Source organism: Passer domesticus, chromosome 30 (assembly GCF_036417665.1).
Source record: "Passer domesticus isolate bPasDom1 chromosome 30, bPasDom1.hap1, whole genome shotgun sequence".
Classification (NCBI taxonomy): Eukaryota; Metazoa; Chordata; class Aves; order Passeriformes; family Passeridae; genus Passer; species Passer domesticus.
Genome location: NC_087503.1, coordinates 3,267,030 through 3,288,311, shown reverse-complemented (window position 1 = coordinate 3,288,311; position 21,282 = coordinate 3,267,030). Strand labels below are relative to the sequence as shown.

Genomic DNA, 21,282 nt, shown 5'->3' with positions numbered 1-21,282 from the left:
ACTGCTGAGAAAGCTTATGAGTACCCCTATAAATATCTGTAAGCTCCAACTATCGGCGTGCAGTTGGAGGGAAAATTTCCCCCACTGTACCCAGTGCTGTTTTGCTTATACTTTACCATATTAATTAATAAATTGATTGCTGCTTGAATATTGGCCTCGTCAAGCTTCTCATTTATAACATTTCACATCCTTTTCTCTTGGATGCAGTTGGCAAACTTTCTCATACTGGCTGCTCAAGGGCAGTGTGCTTCTGCTATCAGGCACGTACACAGAGTGTTTGCAAGCATGCTTCTAAATCCACAGAATGTCCATTGTTTTGCCTGCAGGGCTGTGCACATAGGCCACAGTGTCTGCCCAAAATGCTCTCTAACAGGGAAGTCTTTTCCTGAACTAGTAGGGGGAGGGGCTGCTTGAACTTGCTTTCTAGACGGACCTCTTTTGGAGGTTTCCTCCCAAAATTTGCCCTAAACCAGCACAATCCGTTAAAATGAAAACTTCACCAGTAGCACAATTCCACAGCCCACCAGCAAAAACAAAGGATGTGTAAAGTTCTCCAAACATTTGTCCTGCTTTGCTGCAAAAGTCGTGCTGCACACACAGTGCAGTGTGGAAAGCCAGGAGAAGCTGCAGCTGGTGGCAAATCTTGGGACACAAGCTTCACCTTGTTCTCCATGAAAAGTTCTTGAGAAGAGCAGACAGGAGAAGATTCCTGGGAAACTGAAACAGCTTTCCAGAAGTGAAATGAAAGTGAGAGAAACATTCCAAGAAGTTTTCCTCCATTTATTTCTAGTCTGCCCTTTCCCATGTTGCACTACTTCTCTATCCCATTCATTCCAAATGCACCTCACCTCTAAGATCGGTGACTTATCATGTTTTAGACACTCTAAAATACCATGAGACACACAACAGTTTTCCTTCCCCTGTTTTTACTGGAAAGCAACACTGCAGATGTAAGTGCAGTGCTTGGGTCAGGCAGGAATCCTACACCAAGGGAATGTGCCCCGACAGTGCTTGACCCGCAGCAAGGACAATACACAGCAGCGATTGAGGGGATTCCTCTGCCAGCGTGCAGGAGTCAGGGCTCTGCACCTGGGCTCGACACTGCCAAGTTCCCGTGTTTGGACAGACTAAGGGGCTGTCCCGGGGCGCGCGGGGCTCGCCCGTGGGGCTCGTGGGGCTCGAGCGGGGAACGGACACGCGGACAAACGGCCCCGGGGCTTCAGTTGCAGCGGCGACAGCAGCAGCGGCGGCAGCAAAAGCAGCGCAAGCAGAGAATCTAAAACACTCTTTATCTTTCTCTTTTTCTCTCTTTCTCGCCCTTTCCCGCTGACGAGCACCCTTCCCTCCGCGTCGATTTTCCGGCGTCCCTCTCCTCTCCTCTCCCCGCCTCCCTCTCCCCGTGCCGGGCCGGGCCATGCCCCTGGCCCGCCCCCGGCCCCGGGCGGGGCTGCCCCGTGCCCGCCCCCGGCCGTCCCGCCGCCGCCTGGCCTCAGCCCGGCTCTGGCCGTGCTGGCGCTGGCGCTGCTGGGCGGGCGTCAATGCCTGGGGCTGGGGCGGCATCGCCGGCTTTTGGCTCCGCCTGGCCCGAGCCCGGTCCCAGCCCCGACGCAGGGTCCAGTCCCGGCCCCGGCCCCGGCCCCGGTCCCGGCTCCTCCCGGGGCCCGCGGAGGACACAGGCGGCGCAGCCGCTCCCGCCGCCTCCGCTGCGGCTTGCCCGGCCCGAGCTCCGCCGCTCGGCAGCGCAGCCGCCGGGGCGGGTGGGGATGGCCGGGCCGGGGCGGGTGAGGGGCGCTCGGGGGCCGTTGCTGGCCCCGGGCCGAGCGCTGACAGCCGCGTCCCGCCCGCAGGGAAGGCGCAGGAGGCCCTGCAGGAGCGCTACCGCCTGGGTTCCCTGCTGGGGCGCGGCGGATTCGGCAGCGTCTGCTCGGCGACGCGGCTCTCGGACGGCGCCCCGGTGAGCGGCGGGGCCGGCGGCGGGCGGAGAGGGAAGAGGGAGACAAGGACGAGAATGTCGGAGCGCAGTGGGAAGGGCGTTGAGCTCAGCCCGCTGCTCTCCCTTGCTCGCAGGTGGCCATCAAACGCGTGCCGCGGGATCGCATCCGGCACTGGAGCGAGCTGGTGAGTGAGCGGGGCCAGCGGCAGAAGCCAGGCCGTGCCGGGCGGCGAGGAGCCGGGGCCCGGCATGGTGGAAGCTGCCGGGAGCCCTGTGGGGAGAGCGGGCGTGGGCTGAGCAGGGCATGCAGAGCATCCCGGGCTGGCTGAGGAGTCCCAGAGCCCTGGCACGGCCTCAGCTCCACTGACGGCATCGCGCTCCTCCCGCAGCCCGACGGCACCAGCGCGCCCCTGGAGATCGTGCTGCTGGCCAAGGTGTCCTGTGGCTGTGCTGGTGTCATTCAGCTGCTGGAGTGGCTTGAGCTCCCCGACAGCTTCTTGCTGGTGATGGAGCGTCCAGAGCGGTGCCAGGAGCTCTCGGATTTCCTGGTGGAGCGGAGGTTCCTGCCAGAGGAGGAGGCGCGGGGGCTGTTCCGCCAGGTGCTGGAGGCCGTGCAGCACTGCACCAGCTGCGGGGTCCTGCACAGGGACATCAAGCCTGAGAACATCCTGCTCGACCTGGCCAGCGGGCAGCTGAAACTGATTGACTTTGGCTGTGGCGCCTTCCTCCAAGACACAGCCTACACCCAGTTTGCAGGTGAGCCCTCGCAGGGGATGCTCCTGGGCATCTCATGGCCCAGCCTGGGTGTAGCACCGGGGCTTCCCCCTACTGCAGCTGGGATGGGAGTAATGCTGGAGCCAAGTTGATTTGGTTGGGGTGTGAGGGGAGCCAGCTCCCAGCCCTGCTGACAGCCTTCAGTACCCACTGTGGCCTGGGCTGGGGCTGGAGCTGGTGCAGCCAGCTCGACAAAACCCCCCATGGGGGTAATGGAGAGGGGGGTCTGAACTCATGCCCTGGATGGTTTGGTGTGCAGGGGAGGAGGGGCTTGGACTGCTCCACTCACCTTGTTTGCCTTGGCTTATTAACATTTTTTGGGGGCCCACGCAGGCAGAGAGGAGAGTGGGTTTTCTCCACCAGTGGGTGGGTTTTTCCTTTGTGTGTCATGGTTGGGCTTTCCCAGGGTTTCTGCTGCCCTCTTCCAGCACCAGTGGCTTCTTTTCCAGCCCCGAGTTTGTACACAAGTCCCAGGTGATGGTGAGAAGGCAGCGGTCACCCCGTGTGCTGCTGGAGCAGCCCCCACATGCCCGGGGATGCTGGGGCCAGGCTCTGGGAGCAGCAGCATCCCCCTGAAGAGCTCTGTCTGTGTTCCACAGGAACCCTGGCCTACAGCCCTCCAGAGTGGACCCAGCACCAAAGCTACCATGGTGAGGCAGCGACAATCTGGTCCCTGGGCCTCCTGCTGTACCAGCTGGTCGTGGGGAAGCACCCGTTCAGGAGGGGCCAGGAGATCATCTGGGGGCGCATCTTGTTCCCAGCACGGCTCTCTCAAGGTGGATCCTCATCTCTGGGCACAGGGGGAATACCAATGCTGGGAGACAGCAGCGGGCTGATGGGCATCCTGCTCTGGCAGCTGCTGAGGAGGTGGCACATGTCCTGCTCTCCTCCAAACAGAGAATCCGTGGGGAAGTTTAGGCCCAGCTCTGGGCACACCCAGTATGGCCTGGGCACAGGAACAGGGGGGCAACTTCTCCAACTGACTGGTGATTTCTGGTTTGTCTCCCCAGAGTGCCAAGATGTCATTAAGCGGTGTTTGTCCATGCAGCCCTCGGACAGGCCATCATTAGAAGAGCTTTTCTGCCATCCTTGGGTGCAGGGTGCTCCTCGGCCCTAGAAGATGGGAGAGATCCATGTGCACAGTTGGATCCAGGGGCCTGGCAGGTACCAGCTCCACACATCTCTTGGCACTCAGTGGCAAAGCAAACCAGACTGGTTTTGTCCTGCCTGTAGCTCTGAGCAGGGGTCAGCAGAAGGGAACAAGCAGCTCTTGGGCGGGAGCTGAGCTGGAGATCTGGTGTGGCAAGCACTGGTGGCCACCATCCCCCCGGTTTGTTTGTCTGGTTCATGGATGGCTGGGGCCCTGGGCAGAGCCCTGACAGCCTGGTCTGTTCCCAGGGAAGGAGAAGGAGCTCCTGGAGAAGCTGTACCAGGTGGGGCTGCTGCTGGAGACAGCAAGGACAACCTCAAGGACGACAGTCTCTTCCTTGGCCTGGCCAGCTGAAGAAGATGGACTTGGATTCTGGCACCTTCTCTAAAGACACACTCCACACCCAATTTGCAGGTGAGTTCCACAGCCAGGGGGATGCTCCCAGATCTGGGCATGGCACAGCCTGGCTGGGCATCAAAGGTTCCCCCTTTGCTGGGGGGGATGCAACGAATTCTTCATTCAGCTCCCCAGCTGCTTTCTGGCTCTGGGCAGCTGCTGAGGGCTAGATGTGCCGTGGCTGGCTGCAGGCTGGGCACATGTCCTGCCCTGCTCCCAAAGACAGCATTGATGGGCAGCTCTGGGCACAGCCAGCATGGCCTGAGCACCACGGGCAGCTGGGACAAGGGGACAGGAACCTTCAGCTGACGGGCAGTTTCTGGTTTCTCTCCTTGCAGCCGGGCTCTGCGGGTGCTGAGGCTGCTCTGGGCTCTGCCAGGGCTCTGTTGGGCTCAGCCCTGGGCACAGCTGGGCTGGCTCTGCCCTCACATTGCTCTGACAGCTTTGCATCAGACGAGCCCGTTCCAAGCACAGCGCCTGAGCTTTCTGCTTTGGCAGGTGAGTGAGACTCTCCTGCAGGCCCAGAGATTGCAGCTGGGGACACACATCCAATTGGCAAGAACGCAAACTCTCCACAGTCCCAGCTGAACGCCTGGATCTCCAAAGGATGTTTCATCTGTCACACTCTTCATTCCTTTTTGGCTTTTTCTTCCTCTAGAGGTGCCACAAGTGGGCCAAAGCTGGCGAGTGGGCCGTGTCCCTGAGGCAGTGCAGTCTGGAGCTGATGGATGGAGAATTGCCTTTCTGCACTCCCAAACCAGAGGAAAAATCTGTAAGTGGGACTTTGTGTCTTTAAGAAACCCCTGACAGTTTCAAAGGGAATGTGCAGCTCATTCACAGGGTGAGAAGGAAGGGCATCTTCTGAAGGGTTTGGGGTTTGACAGAGGTTATATTCCCAGTGCTGCTTGGAGCTGGAAGGGCACAAAGCAATTTCCCATTGCTTCAGCCACAATTTAAAATAACAATGTTGGAAACAAAGCCCAAAAACTTTTTAAAAAGGCTGCTGAGGTCAGTAAGATGGATCCATGCCATCAGCACATTCACAAAGTAATGTATGAAAAAAATAACTGAGTTTTCTTCTTCAAAAGATCATTTGCCTCTTAATACAAAGTCACAAAAGATTTTTCACTGCACACTTGGGTTTTGTTTTTATCTTTATCATTTTACCAATTTTTTTTTTCCTTATAACAGAAAACATGCTGTAAAAAAAGAGTGTCCTTTGCTCCTGGTTCCCATGCGGAGCAGCTCCCTTCCTGCTGGCTGAGCTGCTCAGGCAGAGCCCGGCAGCTCCTGGCCATGCAGGGCTGAGGCTTTTCCCCACTGCTGGGCACAGACTGATGGAGCAGCACTGCTGAACACGGGCACACCCAGAGGGACCAAGAGCAGCTGCCTTTGCCCACCTGAGGCTCCAAGGCCCAAACTCTGAGCAGCCAGGGCTGGAAGAGACTCGCAGGCTCCCTGGTGGCTGTGCTGCCCCACTTGTGCCCGGCCCAGCTCTGCATGAGGCAGAGGGAGAACAAGGGGCAGCTCCCTCTCAGCCCAGCCCAGGGACCCCTGCAGCCCCAGGGCTTGGGGCACTGTCAGCACCTGCTGCTCCAGCCACCACTCCTGCTGACCCTGACAGCAACACCCAAACTGGGGCTGATCCCAAGGGAGCAGCAGCAGGGCCTGGATCTGCTCCCTGACTCTGGGCCAGGGCTGGACAAATGACCCCACAGCAGCAGCAGCACATGGAGCTGACATTCAGCACAGCCCCTGCCACTCTTCCCTCCTGTGTGCAGCAGTGTCACAGCAGCCTGAGGCACCTGGGAGCCTCCAGTGCCAGCAGGGACTTGAGATGGCAGCCCTGGGCTCCTGGAGGTTGTGCAAGGAATGCAGCTGGGAACTCCCTGTCCATGGGGAGCTTCCAGATGGAAAAGGCTGCTGTGCCCAGGCAGCTCCAAGGGCAGAGAAAGGAGCGTCTCGACCACTGGATCTGTGCCAGTCCTACAGTCCTGGCCAGCAGCCACTGAGCCCTGGGGGAACAGAGGGCACAGCAAGAGGGACAAAGCCAGGCGAGGTCAGAGACTGGAGAGAGCCAGACCTGGGAGCAGGAACAGCTGCTCCATTGCACTCTTGGAGAAAGCTCTTGGCTGGTTTAAAGCACTGAAAAGCATGAAGTGCAGAGAGGAGGCCACAGCAAACAATGCTCCTGTTTCCACACTCTCTCCTCTCTGTGTCCCAGAAGAAACTGGACTGTATTCATCTCTCCGAGTCGTCTCATTCAACATGAGCAGCTTAGCACCAGGAGCTGAAGGAACTGCCACCACAGGCCACAGGAGCTGAGCAAGAGGGAACTTTTGGAGCAAAGTAATGCTGCTCAAATAGACCTAGCTGAATGCAGCAGATATAGTAATGGAATCACAGCATCCTTTCTGTTGGAAAAGACCTCTAAGCTCATCCAGTCCAGCCGTTCACTCAGCAGTGCCAAGCCCAGCACTAAACCACGTCCCTGAAGTGCCAAGGCCTGAACAGCAGGCCCTGAGCCAAAGGTGACTTCTGGATGAACCTTCCAACCAAAGGTTATCTTTGTATCTGCTCACTGATGAAATATGCATGGCCATTAGCACTGTGATAGATGTAGCCACTCCTTAGTGACACACGTATTGATCTTTTTGTATTGGCAAGCCAGACAAGGCCATGAAATCTGACATCTGGCCTTGTTTAGGGATGAAGGATCAAAGTCAGCTCCTTTGGTTCCTCCTTGAGCCCTGGCCAGGCTTTGGGAGGAACCCAAGAGGAGGATGAAACCAGATGTTCCTGCACTAGAAGTGCTGTCAGTTTGTTCATTCAGCACTGTCAGAGCTGGGCCCTCTCACAGTGAGGTTGGAGCCTCAGCTGTGGCTGGAGGCACCTGCAGGAATTCCCAGTGTCCAGGAGTGGCTCTGCAGTCCTTGGCTATGACAGCTTCCCCCTGCTGCTGTGTGGATCTGGGGGATGGTGGAGTCTGAGGGACACTGGTGCTGGATCTTTCTTAATCACTGCTGCAATCTTTGGTGCTGATGATTGGGTGCATTGCTGAGCTGCTCCTTTTGTGATTCTTTGCTGCTTTGAGCTGCAGTAAATGACACTGATTCCTTCAGTTGGAGTCTGTGTCTTTGGTGCTGACCCTGCCCACTGGTAAAACAAAACTGGCAGAGTCTGGCCAGATCACAGCAAAATGTCACTTGTTAAATGTAAATGTGAGGAATCAGTGGCATCAGAAATTCCCAGATGGGAAGCCCTTCCCTGGAGTTGGCTGGCTCTGGAGTGGGCTGAGGTCGCAGCACTGTGTGAGCACTGGGGCAGTTGGTTAAAAGAAGCTGAACCCCTGGATGTCTTAAAATGTATCCAAAAATTGCATATGGAAAAGGAAAAGAACTTGTGGGTTTGGGCAGACAAAGATGAATTTGTTAACCGTACATTGAAAACAGCACCTTCAGAAGGAACAATTCTTGTTGGAATGCTCCCACATGGAGCAACAGAAGAAGGTTTTAATCTTGAGCTCCGATGCATTTGTGCAAGTGAAATATTAATATAATAAATAAGTATGTACATATTTATAGTATAATCAGGGCTTAATATATTGATATATATATATTTTATATGTATGTCTATACCTATCTAGCTATATCTATATTTCTATATCAATATCTATATCTACGTATAAAATTGTAATAATGTGAAATAGTGCTGACAATACTAATTTGGTAGCTTTGGCTGCTCAGGGATGTAACTCTAAATACTCTACAGAAAAGGATTGGCCAGGACCCTAATGTCAGAGGTAAACTTTGTGAGATTGTATACAATGAAAAAAGGAGGAGGGGATGAAATTGGCTATTTTTACAGGGTTTGCTGATGCTGTGATTCAGAGTGCTTTGTCTGTTACTGTGGAAAATACCGTGATTAAGACTGCTGGGTTTTTCATGTAACAGACTATCCTCAAGCTGCAGGATTTGTTGAACAGGTGAAGGGGTTGTTAAAAGAGCAGTTGAAAAAATGAGGAGATGGGAACCTGTCCCCATGGAGAACCCATCTCCCAGATGTGCTCCATACCCTTAACAATGGCCCACTGGGGAAATGGAAACCCCCTGGCTGTGCACAGCTGCACCCAATTTGCAACTACAACCATGGGCAGTGAGGCTTGGACTGCCTGGGAAATTGTTGTGGGTGTGATGGCCCCTGGCAGGGCCAGCCCAGAGGCTGCAGGGCTGGACCTTCATGCATTGCCATTAATTAGGATAAATCCAAAGCAAATGAAAGCTATCAATACTGAGACAGGAATTCTGATTCCTCCAGGACACCTTGGTTTGGTAACTGCTCATTTGGAGCTTGACCTTGCAAAATGTTCATGTCATGGCAGAAGGAAAGGAGGAATTGGTGCTGAATTTAATGGAGAAATTACAGTAATTCTGTTAAACAATTGTCAATAAGATTGGGTTATTCAACCCCATGACAGGGTAGCACAATTATTGATATTGCAATTTTAAGCACGATTGTGAAAAAAGGAGATCCACCTCCAGTCATTACCATTTGTGGAGATAAAGGGTTTGGATGCAGCAGTCCTAACAATGGAGCCAGAGTGTGGGCCCGGAGGCCAAAAGGCCCTCCCAAGGCAGCTGAAGGAACAGCTCCTAGGAAAGACAACATTGAATCCTGAAACCTGGCCAGGAACAATGGGAATATGTCCCTGCAGCCAAGTATTCTGTGTGAGAACAAGTAGGTATTACAGGATACTGTTTTACACATCCTGCCAGACCAAATCTCCTTGTTTGCCCCAACGGCCCCTTTGGAAAATGCTCTGATCCACAGGGCTCCATGTGAAGGCTGCTGTGACAATGAGGGACTTGCACACAAATTCCATCTAGGAGCCTGGGTGCCCTCAGGGACTGGGACCCGGCCCCCTTCCAGCCCAAGGGGAAAAGGCCCCACCAAGCCTTGTTAGCCACAGACACCGTGCTAAAGCTGAACAGCAAAGGACCTTGGGGGCATTATTCTGAAATTAACACGGTGCCACCTCCATGGACGACCGAATTATTGTTCCTAACCCAAATGAGACCGAGGAAAAAGAATGAATAACCGTGTCACTGAAGTACTGCTGATGTCTGCAAGTTGTATCTTGATAGTCAGCCAGAATCTTTGTTTGCCACAAACACCTTTAGAGTTTCACCAAGGATTAGTCATTAAATTCTTGAGAATGCTAAGATCAAAGTATCCAAAATACTCAATGTAATTAATTCCTGGATATGCTCTCAACCAATGTTGGGAGGAATGGGGCTCCCTTGGAGGGCCCAGGGAAGAGCCCTGCATCCATCAGCAGCCCACAGTGGGAAACAGGAAATCAGACCTTTGGTACTGAGAATGGAAGCTGCTGGCTGTGTGGAGACTGCCCATAAATAGCTTCCTAAAGGATGGTTTGGGTCCTGTTTCCAGGCAATGCTGATGCCTCCCTTGAGGGTCCTTCAGCAACAATCACAAGGAAGAGTTGGGGCCAAGAGAACATTTTCCACCCAAGGGGTGCATTTGGTCTCAGAAAACCAAAAGATTCTGGTTCAACCTGTGCCCCATGTGTACTACCCCATGCTGCAGATTTTACAGTAATGAGCTAAATCAATTATTAGAAGAAATAGCAAATGCTGCTGTTAAAATGTCCAATCTCACATCCCAGGAGCTCCAACAAACACAAATGGGGCTCTACAGAAACACACAGACTGGGATTATCTGCTTGCTGGCCAGCGAGGAACCTGGGCTCTCATGGGACAGGAATGTTGCACTGCTCTCAGTGATGGGTTTGAAGGCCAACAGTCAGGAATCAGCTTGACAGAAAAGGCAGTAGAAGAGTGGCAGAAAGAAGAAAATTTTTCTTGGTGGCATTGGCTTCATGGCTGCCAAATTGGAGGCTACTGTGAAATTAATTTTTGGCAGTGTCGCGTCATTGCAATATGAGCACTTGGTGTGTTATGATTTCATTTTAGAGTTGTTGTGGCACTTTGTGCTGGAAACGGAGTACTGAGTCTTGTCTAAAAAGAGACACAGTCTCAAGAAAAAAGGGACATTTGATAAAATAATGGAGAATAGCAACTAATTAGGGATGTTTTAAATGGAAGGCAAATTATAGCTCTGAGTAATGAACTTGAACAACACTTAATTGAAGAACAAGAGCTGATGTCTTTATGCCTAATAGCTAAATCTAAACTCTGTTATCCAAAGAATTGTTATGAAGGTTGCAGTTCATCATCTGTAAGTCAAAGCACTGATTGATGTCCTGAGGCCTCAACACCAGGTCCTGTATGTGGCCTGAACATACAGGCCCTGAGGCAAAGCTGAGCTCTAGATGAAACTTCCAACCAAAGCTTATCTTTGTATCTGCTCATTAATGAATCTTTATTAGCAATATGATCTCTATCTGTTCATTGGTGAAATGTGGATTTACCTTTCTGTATTTAAAAATCAGACAAGGCCCCATCTGGCCCTGGCCAGGCTTTGGGAGGAACCCAAGAGGAGGATGAAACCAGATGTTCCCGCACTAGAAGTGCTGTCAGTTTGTTCATTCAGCACTGTCAGAGCTGGGCCCTCTCACAGCGAGGTTGGAGCCTCACCTGTGGCTGGAGGCACCTGCAGGAATTCCCAGTGTCCAGGAGTGGCTCTGCAGCCCTTGGCTGGGACAGCTTCCCCCTGCTGCTGTGTGGATCTGGGGGATGGTAAAGGCTGAGCGTAAGTGGTGCTGGATCTTTCTTAATCACTGCAGGCAATCTTTGATCTTTGGTGGTGATGATTGAGTGCATTACTGAGCTGCTCCTATTGTAATTATTTTCAAATAATTATGTGCTTTACATTTGTAATTTTTGCAGATTTACCTTATATAAATGACACAATTCCTTCAGTTGGTGTCTGTGTCTTTGGTGCTGACCCTACCCACTGGCAAAACTGACCCTGTGGGCTCCACAGAACCAAGGGGCCCTTGTGACACTGCAGGGCCTCGTGTGACCTGGGGACCATGGTGACCCTGTGGGGCTTTATGGAACCAAGGGGCCATTGTGACACTGGGGCCTCATGGAACCACGGAGTGTATTCTGACACTGCGGGGGGACTCATGGCGACAAGGGTCCATTGTTTTCCTCTTCCTGGCACTGCCCAGTTCAGCCTTTCCCTGCTCCAGCCCCAGCCCAGCAGAGCAGCAGAGTCAGGTCTGGCCCTGCAGCAGGAACTGGAGGCACTGGAGGTCAGGGACAGCCACTCTGGGTCTGGAATGCTCAGCAGATGCTCAGCTCGGGCAGCTCCTGCAGCCCCAGGGCCAGCCCCGCTGCCCAGCCCAGCAGCAGAGTTGGCCCCGGGGCTCCTCAGGCAGCTCCTGCTGGCCCAGGGACAGGGCAGCCTCTTGCCAGGGCTCCTGTGCACACCCACGGGCTCCTGCTCTGCTCCTGGCCCATGCCAGCTGCCCCCAGAGCCTTTCCCAGGGGAACACGTCTGTGCTGGCCCCAGCAGCCATTGCTGCAGCCCCTGCCCTGCTGCCCAGAGCCCCGAGCTGGGGCTGCTGCTCTGCAGAGCACGGGGGCTGTGCTGCCCGGGGCCCTGGGCTGCCTCTGCTGGGCTCTGCTGCTCAGCCTGGCACACAGAGGCAGCTGATGGTGCTCCCTGCACTCACCCCCTCCCACACAGGCTCTGCGGGGCCATGCAGGGGGCTCAGAGGTGCCTGCCTTGTGCCAGGGCTGCCAGAGGGGCTTGGGGCTGCCCTGGATCCTCCTGGGGGAGTTCCCTGAGGCTCAGAGCAGGCAGTGCCCAGACTCCTTTCCCTGGGCCTGCTGTGTCCCTGGGCTGCAGAGCTCTCCTGGCTCACAGCAGACATTCAGTCCTTGATCTCGGGGTGACCCCAGCCTGGCCAGGCCTGTGCCCACTGAGCTCCACTCCCTGCTGGTCCCTGGCACACCCTGTCCCTGCAGGTCCCCTGTGTTCTCCTGGCAGCTCCCAGGGCCCTCCAGACAAACCTTCCCCTGCCATCAGCCCTGCCACAAGCTGCAGAGCCCCAGGAAGGTTCAGCACAGACCATTCAGCCTCTGATGGGCACTGGCCACCAACAAGCAAAACCTGAGCCAGACCTGAGTCCCCTGAAGGCCCCAGTGAGACCCTGATCTCATCCCACAGAGCCCTGGGAGAACAAGGAACACAAGGAGCCTCTTGAGAGTCCTGAGAGTGACTCTGGAGGGGAGCAAAGCCTTCCTGCCCTGCGCTCAGGAGATGCCCTTTGCTGGTGGAGCTGCTGTGCTGGAGCCCAGCTGTGTCCCAGCAGTGCCCATGGCCTGTCCCTGCCTGAGGGCACAGCACGGACACACAGCAGGACAGTGACCAAGCTGCCAGAGCACCCCGGCCTCGCACCCACAGCAGGGCTGGGAAGGGGAGTGTGGAGCTGGGAGGAGCAGATGTGGAAAGAGGCAGGGCCATTGTCCCTGGCCGTGCTGCTGTGCTGGGAGCCCCTTCCCTCCACCTCTGCTCACAGGCACTGCCCCTGCAGAGCCAGAGAAGGGCTGAGGAAATGCCTTGGACACACAAGTCAGGACAGCCACTTATTTTTATTCAAATGCACAGGGAACAAGTCTCCTAAAAATCTTTGTTTTACAAAAGAAAAGTAGATGTTCATGGAAAATGCTAAGAGTAGTACTACAGTATTTTATTAAAAACATTACAACACTAGAAAAATAATAAAAAATGTCTCAAGGAAAAAACAGACAAATAGGAAAAAAAACAGCCAGGAGATTGAAGGTTCTGGAGGAGAAAAAAGAGAGTTTATTGTCTCTGAAAAGATAGAGTCATTACTTTCCTCAGGGCACTCTTGAGCTCCTGGTTCCTCAGGCTGTAGATGAGGGGGTTTAGGACTGGAGGCACCACTGAGTACAGAACTGACAGGGCCAGATCCAGGGATGGGCAGGAGATGGAGGGGGGCTTCAGGTGGGAAAATTTACCAGTGCTGAGGAACAGGGAGACCACAACCAGGTGAGGGAGGCAGGTGGAAAAGGCTTTGTGCCATCCCTGCTCAGAGGGGATCTTCAGCACAGCCCTGAAGATCTGCACATAGGAGAAAACAATGAACACAAACCAACCAAGTGCTAAAGAGCTGGAAAATGCAATTACTCCAAGTTCCCTGAGGTAGGATTTGAAACAGGAGAGCTTGAGTATCTGTGGGATTTCACAGAACAACTGGCCCAGAACATTGCCATGGCACAGGGGCAGGGAAAATGTATTGGCCGAGTGCAGCAGTGAATAGAGAAAGGCACTGGCCCAGGCAGCTGCTGCCATGTGGGCACAAGCTCTGCTGCCCAGGAGGGTCCCGTAGTGCAGGGGTTTGCAGATGGACACGTAGCGGTCGTAGCACATGATGGTCAGGAGGAAATACTCTGCTGAGATGAAGAACAGAAATGAAAAGAGCTGAGCAGCACATCCTGTGTAGGAGATGGTGGTGGTGTCCCAGAGGGAATTGTGCATGGCTTTGGGGACAGTGGTGCAGATGGAGCCCAGGTTGCTGAGGGCCAGGTTGAGCAGGAAGAAGAACATGGGCGTGTGCAGGTGGTGGCCGCAGGCTACGGCGCTGATGATGAGGCCGTTGGCCAGGAGGGCAGCCAGGGAGATGCCCAGCAAGAGGCAGAAGTGCAGGAGCTGCAGCTGCCGCGTGTCTGCCAATGCCAGCAGGAGGAAGTGGCTGATGGAGCTGCTGTTGGACATTTGCTGGGGCTGCACATGGGGACCTGTTCATGGAGAAAGGATAATGAAGAGTTAGAGGAGATGTCTGTAACCAAAATCAATGCTATTTCCCATACACCCTTCCGTGTAACACACACAGACACCCTTTTTTGTTCATGAGTCCTGGAGTTTTCTCTTTAAGCTCTCCCATATCTGTCCTGGTATTCCTGGATATCAAAAACCCTCAGCATTTCTACAGCCTTCTGGGAGGACAGAGAAAGTTTTGTGATGCAAAGTTATGAGTAGAGAGTGAGGGGAGATGGTCTGGCACTTCATTCTCTTTGGAGTTTCTCTGGGCTTTAAAACTTTCTCAGGTGGAGGATGTTCACACTCCCAAGTTTTCCCTAAACATCACCAGGTACTGCTGAGAGCAGATGGATCCACCACAGCCCAGCTCCACATTTGTAGCCAAGGTCTCACTTTACTCATTTCACCAACCCGACAGCATTTTCAGTGCCAGAACACCTCTGCCTTTCCCCATCAATCTTATAACTCACAGAGGCTTGGCTGGGGGACAGGAGGGAGGGGGCTTGTTCAGAGGGAGGGGCTGCACTGGAGGGGATCCTGTGGACATCTCTAAACTCTCCCTGCCACAGCATTGCTGGGTTTTGTTTCCTCTCTATGCCTGATCTTCTCTCTGCTTCCTGGAGATTTTCCTCCTGCAGGAGTTTCCCTGTGCCTGATCTCTCCCTGCCAGCACTCACAGACCCCAAATCTCTGTGCCCTCTCCTTGGCCTGACAAAACTCTGCCTGTTTGGAGAGCACTGGCTGGGGGCAGGTTCTGTTTGCAGCTTGGAGAAAGGACAGCTCAGACTGAGCCTGACGAGTCCAGCAAAGGTGATGCTGCTGCTGTCCATGGGCAGAGTGTCTTAAAGCACATTAGGGATCTACTGTGCACTTATTGATCACTAAAAGTAACAGTTCAGATGTCTCAGGCACTTGTCAAAATTCATAATTAATAATTCATAATCATCCTTTATTGTTCATTCTCCCTCTATGCCATTCTCCAGTAGTAGCAAACTGAATACAAAGTCTTAGGAAATTTCTGCTTTTTTATCAAAATCCTTGACTTGAAAATATTTTATGACTGATCAGAACCCCTCAGCATGTCAGAGCTTCATGAGCATTTCACCTCCCCTGCACCAGAAATACTCAGAGTTGTACTCACAGAGTCTGCAGACATTGGGATATTCCAGCTTTAGGAGATGGCTCCGGGAGCTGCAGCTGCATTGTCCTGCAGCCAGAGGTTCCTGTGCCAAGGGCTGGCAGTGATTCTGCCCCAGGCACTTCCCAGCACCTTCCCAGCCCTGACTGATTGAAGCTCTCTGTGCCTCTGGGATGTGCCCGGGCTGGCTGCAGGCAGTGCCCCAGCCCTGCTGGGCTGGCAGAAGAGCTGCTCATCAAGAGAAATGTGCTTTTGAAGCTCTTCTTGCTTACCAGGAGCTGCCTCTGTGCCAGGAGCCCAGCCCAGCTCAGCAGCACAGACACAGCAGCAGGACTTTAATGACCCTCTGGGGTTTTGTGCTCAGGCCCTGAACATCAGTCCCTCAGAGGCAGCTGAAGAAACCTCTCCAGAACTCCAAGTCAGAATCCAACTCCAAAGTTTCTTGGACTTTTAATGGGTCCCACTGAGGGACACAAGTGAGAAAGTGTCCCCAGGCCCCAGGCAGAGCAGAGAACTGGAGGCAGTGATGCCAGGTGGGGACAAAGAGAAGCCAAGTCTTGGTGGCCTGGGGCACAGCAGCAGGGTCTATGCCAGCAAGGGCTGGGAGGAGACACCTTGTCCTGAGGCCCTGGGGCCTCCTGGCACAGCCCCAGCCAGGCTGGGCACTGTCAGCCCCTTGTCCTGCCCTCAGCATCCCCCCCTAGCCCACATCCCAGTGGCCTCAAGGATCTGCTGGAAGGAGTCCCTGGGGAGCCTTGCTCAGCAATGGCCCTGGGGGCTCCTGAATGCTCCCAGGAACTGCAGGTTTTTCAAAGGACTTTGGGTTTTGCTTTTGCCTTGGAGTCTCTGAGAAGTCTGTGCAATCATGGCCTCCAATTATCTGCTGTAATTAGTCCCTGGAGAGCCTTTGTCAGTAACAGCACTCAGTGGGGCTCATTAATGCTTCAAGGTACTTCAGTTATTTTAAGGTACTCAGTGTTTCCCTTTTGATACAGACTCTGGGAGAGGTTTGTGCAATCATGGCCCCAGTTATCTGCTTTAACGAGTCCCTTGAGAGCCTTGTACTGACACTCAGTGGGGCTCATTAATACTATGAGGTACTCAAGGTTTTTAAAGTACTTTGGATTTTCCTTTTCACACTGAGTCTTTGAGAAGTTTTTGTGCCATCCTGGCTCCCAATTCTCTCCTCCAAGGAGTCCATGAGGAGCCTGTGCTGGGATGGACCTCAGTGGGACCCATTCATGCCTCGACACACTTTGGGGTTTTCTTCTGACTTGGACTCCTGGACAGGTTTGTACAATCTCCTCTCAGGCCCTGAGGTTCCAGGGCTCAGCTCTAAATGCACCCTGGGGCTTATTAGCATCAAGCAAGTCCTGACAAACCATGGCTCTGCCTTGATTTACCTCCACTCTACTGCAGTTCATTAGGAGGGTTTCCTTTTTCAGTTATGGAGAAATATTTCAAAGAGCTTCTAGGAAGTATGTATTCCTGTTTTAAAAGGTGTCTTTTATTGCTGTTCCTATTACACAAGAGGTGATTGCAGCATTCAGTCACTGATATTGATCCAGCAGGGACTCTCCTAAGGAGCTCTGGCCTGCTCAGAGAAGCTGTGCCTTGAGGTCTGACGCAGCGTGGACAACCTTGCTCCACATTCCCCAAGCCCATTTTGTCTCTCCTCACTCACCTGGGACCTGCTTTGCTCAGAGAACTGGCTGTACACAGCCAAAGAGGGGTCATCTTCTTTTGTATTTTGAACCAATCTAAAACTCCTGAGTTTCCCCATTGAAAACAGACATCCTCCTCAAGTGTGTGCCAAGCCCAAGCTGCCACCAAGGAGGTTCCCCTTCCCTAAGGCAGAACCCTGCAAGGAATATTTTAGACACACAGAAAGTTCTGCAATAAACACAAATCCAGAGTTTGCTCAGGGCAGAATTAGACCAACTCCTGATGGACAGACCAGCTTTGAACTCCTTGCAGCTGAAAGCTCTGAGCTGGGAGGTGTGGGAGAGACCCAAGAGTGAGGGAAGGGAAATGCAGAGCACCCAGCAAGTGCTTCTGTGCAGACAGGCTGTGGGGAAGGGCACTGCAGAGCTGCCCTGGGCCAGCTGGGAGGGTGGATCATCATCCCAGTCTGCACTGGACCATTACAAGACACTGTTGGATGGACACTGCACCGACCCCAGCGCGCCAGCCCATTGCTCAGGGCTGCTGTCACTGCCCAGAGCCAGAGGGGATCCCTGGCTGGGGGCTTGTGCCATGGCCACCTGCCCTGTGCCGCGCTGGCCGCTCAGGCACCAGGAACCAGCAGCAAAGGGCACTGCCAGGGCCAAAGGCCAGCTCAGCCAGACAGAAAGGGGCAGTGCTGGCACTGTTTCCATGGCAGCCCTCACTGGGGGTGACACCTGGGTCACCTGTCCGGGCAGCTGCCATGGAAAGCCCTGGCAGGGACTGAGGGCACAGACACTGGCACTGAGACACTGCTGGGCCGGGTGCTGAGCACAGGGCTGAGCACGCAGAGATGGTTTTGTTCTTGCTGAGCTGCAACAGAGCCAAGGCCTGTCCTGCCCCTCCTCCAGCCATGCTGGGCAGGGGCTGGGGCTGTGGGGGAGCTTGGCAGGGGACACAGCCAGGACAGGTGACCCCAACTGACCCCGGGGATACCCCAGACCACAGGACATCATGCTCAGTGTATGAAGTGCGGGGAACAAGGAGGAAGGGGGGAATGTTGGAGTGAGGGTTTTTGCCTTGCCAGGTAATTCTTAGGCAAGAGGGGGCTCTGTTTCACCAGTGGGCAGGGTCAGTACCAAAGACACAGACACCAACTTAAGAAATCCTGTAATTTATATAATGCACAGCTGCAAAGAATTACAAAAGGATAAGCTCAGCAAAGCACATAATCGTTAGCAAAGAATTACAAAAGAAGCTCAGCAATCCATCCAGTCATTACTACCAAAGATTGCCTGCAGTGATTAAAGAAAGGTCCATCACCAGTTACCCTCAGACTTTACCATCACCCAGATCCACACATCAGCTGAGGCAGACAAGGACTGCACAGCCACTGCTGGACACTGGGAATTCCTGCAGGTGCCTCCACCTTTGCAGGCAACCGGGCTCCAAGCCTGCTGTGAAAGGACACAGCTTTTACACTGTCAAACAAACAAGCTGACATCACTGCTAGTGTGAGAACATCTGGTTTCATTCTCCTGTTTGGTTTCTCCCAAAGCCTGGCCAGGACTCTTGTTTATACTGAAACCCCTTGTGTGAGGACACAAGGCTTGACTCCATTTTCATCAGAAGGCTGACTTATTATGTTATATATTATATTAAAATACCACATTACAAGTATACTAAAAGAACAGAGAGAAGAAGATCAGAAGGCTACCAAGACAAGAATAGAACAGGAATCAATAACAAAATCCTGTGACTGCTCACAGCCTTGGCACAGGTGGCTGTGATTGGTCACTAATTGAAAACAATCCACATGGACCAATGAAAGATGCATCTGTGGCATTCCACAGCAGCAGATAGTTATTGTTTACATTTCTTTCCTGAGGTTCTCAGCTCCTCAGGACAGGAAAAATCCTAGCAAAGGATTTTTCACTAAAATATCATGGCTACACCCTGGGCCTCGGCCTTGGCCAACAGCCCCTGGGCTCAGCTCCTCTGCAGCTCAGCACAAACACTGTCTGCTCCAGGCACTGCTGTGCCCAACCAGCTCCTGGTTGCTGGAGGAGCATCCCTGGGAACTGGTTTTGTTCCCTCAGAGGCACAACATCCCTGTTCTCACAGTGCCAAAGAAAGCTGTTGATGCCAAGTGCGGCCAGGATGAACCATTGCTGTGACTGCAGCCCCTCTCTTGGGGCCCTACAAACAGCGCTGCAAAAGGAGCCCCTTGGAGCTCTCCTGGGCCAGCGACTCCCTCTGAGTGGGGCCTCTCCCAGCCGGGAACTCTCCCGTTTGCTGCACTCGGGGATCCTGAACAACGAGGGAGCCTGGGCCGATCCCCCCACTCCTCCAGGCTCAACCCTTCACCCGCTGGGGAGATGCCAAAGGATCCACAGGGAGCATTTCCTGCCCTCAGGGGAATTTCTCACAGGTGCCTTGCACTGACTCTTTGTGTCTGTGTGCACACAGGAGTGCCTGTGCTGGGGAGTTGTGGCAGAAATGCTGCTCTCGGAGGGGTTGGAGTGCCTTGGATAGCTGAGTCAGTCAGGCCTGTAAGTGAGGTTAAGTCATGAGGTCTAAGTGAAGTTAAATGCTACTAAGGGTGGTTCTTTTGCTCAGTTGTTATGTTTAATATAAGTTATAACCTAAGTTGAATATTGTTAAGTGTTATTCCTCTTTTAAATTGATAAGTCATAGGTCATAGGTTAATTACTCTTAAGTGCTGTACTTTTGCTAAATTGTGAAGTTTAAGGTATCACTTAAGGTTAAGGTATAAGTTAAGTCCTGTTAAGCTTGAGCTATGTTTAGTCCTGTTCACCTTTTAGGCTGTATTCCTTTTATCCTTGCCCTCACTGTCCTGTTGACACACACACACACACACACACACACACACACACACACACAGGGTCAGTTCTTGGTTTATTTCTGGTTTGATTGTCTGGATTTGATTTGGTTTTGTTGTTGCTTTGTTTCCCTGGTGTGCCTGAAGTGTCCAGTCAGGAGCAGAGTGACTCTTGCCAAGGAACTTTGTGGTGCTGTCACTTAATATTAAATCTGGCTTTTGCTGATCCCTTGCTGGGGATTTTTTCAGTGCTCTCAAGCCCTCATTTATAACAGGGTGAAGGAGCCCTGGCCCAGGCTCTGGCCCTGGGGGACACGGGGACACTGCCGGGGGGTCCCTGTCCCCCTGTCCCACCCCCAGGGTCCCGGCTCCCCATCCCCGTGTCAGGCTCTGGGGTCGGTCTCGTGGAACATCCTCTGGGGGAGGCTGCGGCGCTGGGGGTGGGGGGACCTGGGGGGACAGGGGACCCCACTGTGCACGAGCAGGGTTGGACTGCTCTGGGGGAACTGTGAGGGGGGCTGGGGCAGAGTGACCTCCCCAGTGACCTCACACAGCCCCTGTGATGTCACCCAGCCCCTGTGATGACACACAGCCCCTTTGTGATGACACAGCCCTCATTATGATGTCACAGTTAATCTTGTGATATTACACATCCTCCCCTGGGATGTCACACAGCCATTCTGTGATGTCACAACCCCTGTGTGATGTCACACAGGTGCCCTGTGATGGCAGAATCCATTCTATGATGTCACAGAGCCTACTCTATGATGTCACAGGCAACTCTGTGATGACACACTACTGCTCTGTGATGTCACAGGCTGCTCTGTGATGTCACAAAGCCCCTTCATGATATCACAAGGGCCAGTGCTAGAATATCACTCTGTGATACCATAAAGCTGCTCTGTGATGTCACAGAAAATTTGGTGATGTCACAAAGTCACCATGTGATGTCACAGTCTGTTCTGTAATGTCACATCTGGCTCTATGATGCTACTTAGTCACCTAGTGATGTCACAACCCACTCTCTGATATCACAGAGCCGCCTTCTATGACGACAGAGTGTGCTCCATGGCCTCACACCCTACTCTATGACATTACAGAGACTTCTGTGATGTCACAACCCCCTCAGTGATGTCAAAAAACCCTCTCTGTGATACCATATTGCCACTCTCTAGTATCACAGCACACACTGTGACCTTACAGCCTGCTCTATGATGTCATACAGCCATGCCATGATGTCACAGCCTGCTCTGGGATGTCACAGAATCCCCTCTATGATGCTGTAGTTGCTCAATGACCTCACACAACAAACTCTGATGCCATAGCCCAACCTGTGACCTCACACAGCCCACTCTGTGCTGTCACACAGCCCCTTGCTGACATCACAGCTGCTCTGTGCCTCTAGGACACAGCCACAGAGGTGCCGCTGTGACACAGCCCCCTCTGGGACATCCCCCAGCCCCTGCCAGTGCTGAGCCCCTGTCAGCTCTGTCTGTGCCCTGCTGCTGTCCCTGAGCTGCCCTAGCAGTGCCCCAGCCCTGCTGGGCTGTGCACAGAGCTGCTCCTGGCCAGAGCTGTCTCTCTGCAGCGCTGCCCTTGCCAGGAGC

General features: G+C 53.4%; 2 protein-coding genes across 2 annotated transcripts in view; one reads left to right on the top strand and one right to left on the bottom strand.

The window, feature by feature from the left end:
- LOC135287573 (zinc finger and SCAN domain-containing protein 2-like) overlaps positions 1-21,282 on the bottom strand; it is a gene marked incomplete at its 5' end in the record, with an annotated part of 231,189 nt that overhangs the window by 207,634 nt on the left and 2,273 nt on the right. The gene's annotated exons all lie outside the window — the stretch shown is intronic.
- LOC135287531 (serine/threonine-protein kinase pim-1-like) lies at positions 1,539-7,841 on the top strand. Its single transcript, XM_064400823.1, has 9 exons — positions 1,539-1,781; positions 1,883-1,954; positions 2,068-2,118; positions 2,323-2,689; positions 3,307-3,483; positions 3,718-3,871; positions 4,106-4,271; positions 4,912-5,025; positions 5,445-7,841. The coding sequence occupies exons 1-6, from the start codon at positions 1,539-1,541 to the stop codon at positions 3,822-3,824; spliced, it is 1,017 nt and encodes a 338-aa protein (XP_064256893.1). The 3' UTR covers positions 3,825-3,871; positions 4,106-4,271; positions 4,912-5,025; positions 5,445-7,841.

Coding starts and splice junctions, on each gene's coding strand:
- LOC135287531 (XM_064400823.1), top strand. CDS start 1,539: ATGCCTGGGGCTGGGGCGGCATCGCCGGCTTTTGGCTCCGCCTGGCCC. Junction 1,782..1,882: donor GGATGGCCGGGCCGGGGCGG/GTGAGGGGCGCT, acceptor GAGCGCTACCGC/CTGGGTTCCCTGCTGGGGCG. Junction 1,955..2,067: donor GGCTCTCGGACGGCGCCCCG/GTGAGCGGCGGG, acceptor CCTTGCTCGCAG/GTGGCCATCAAACGCGTGCC.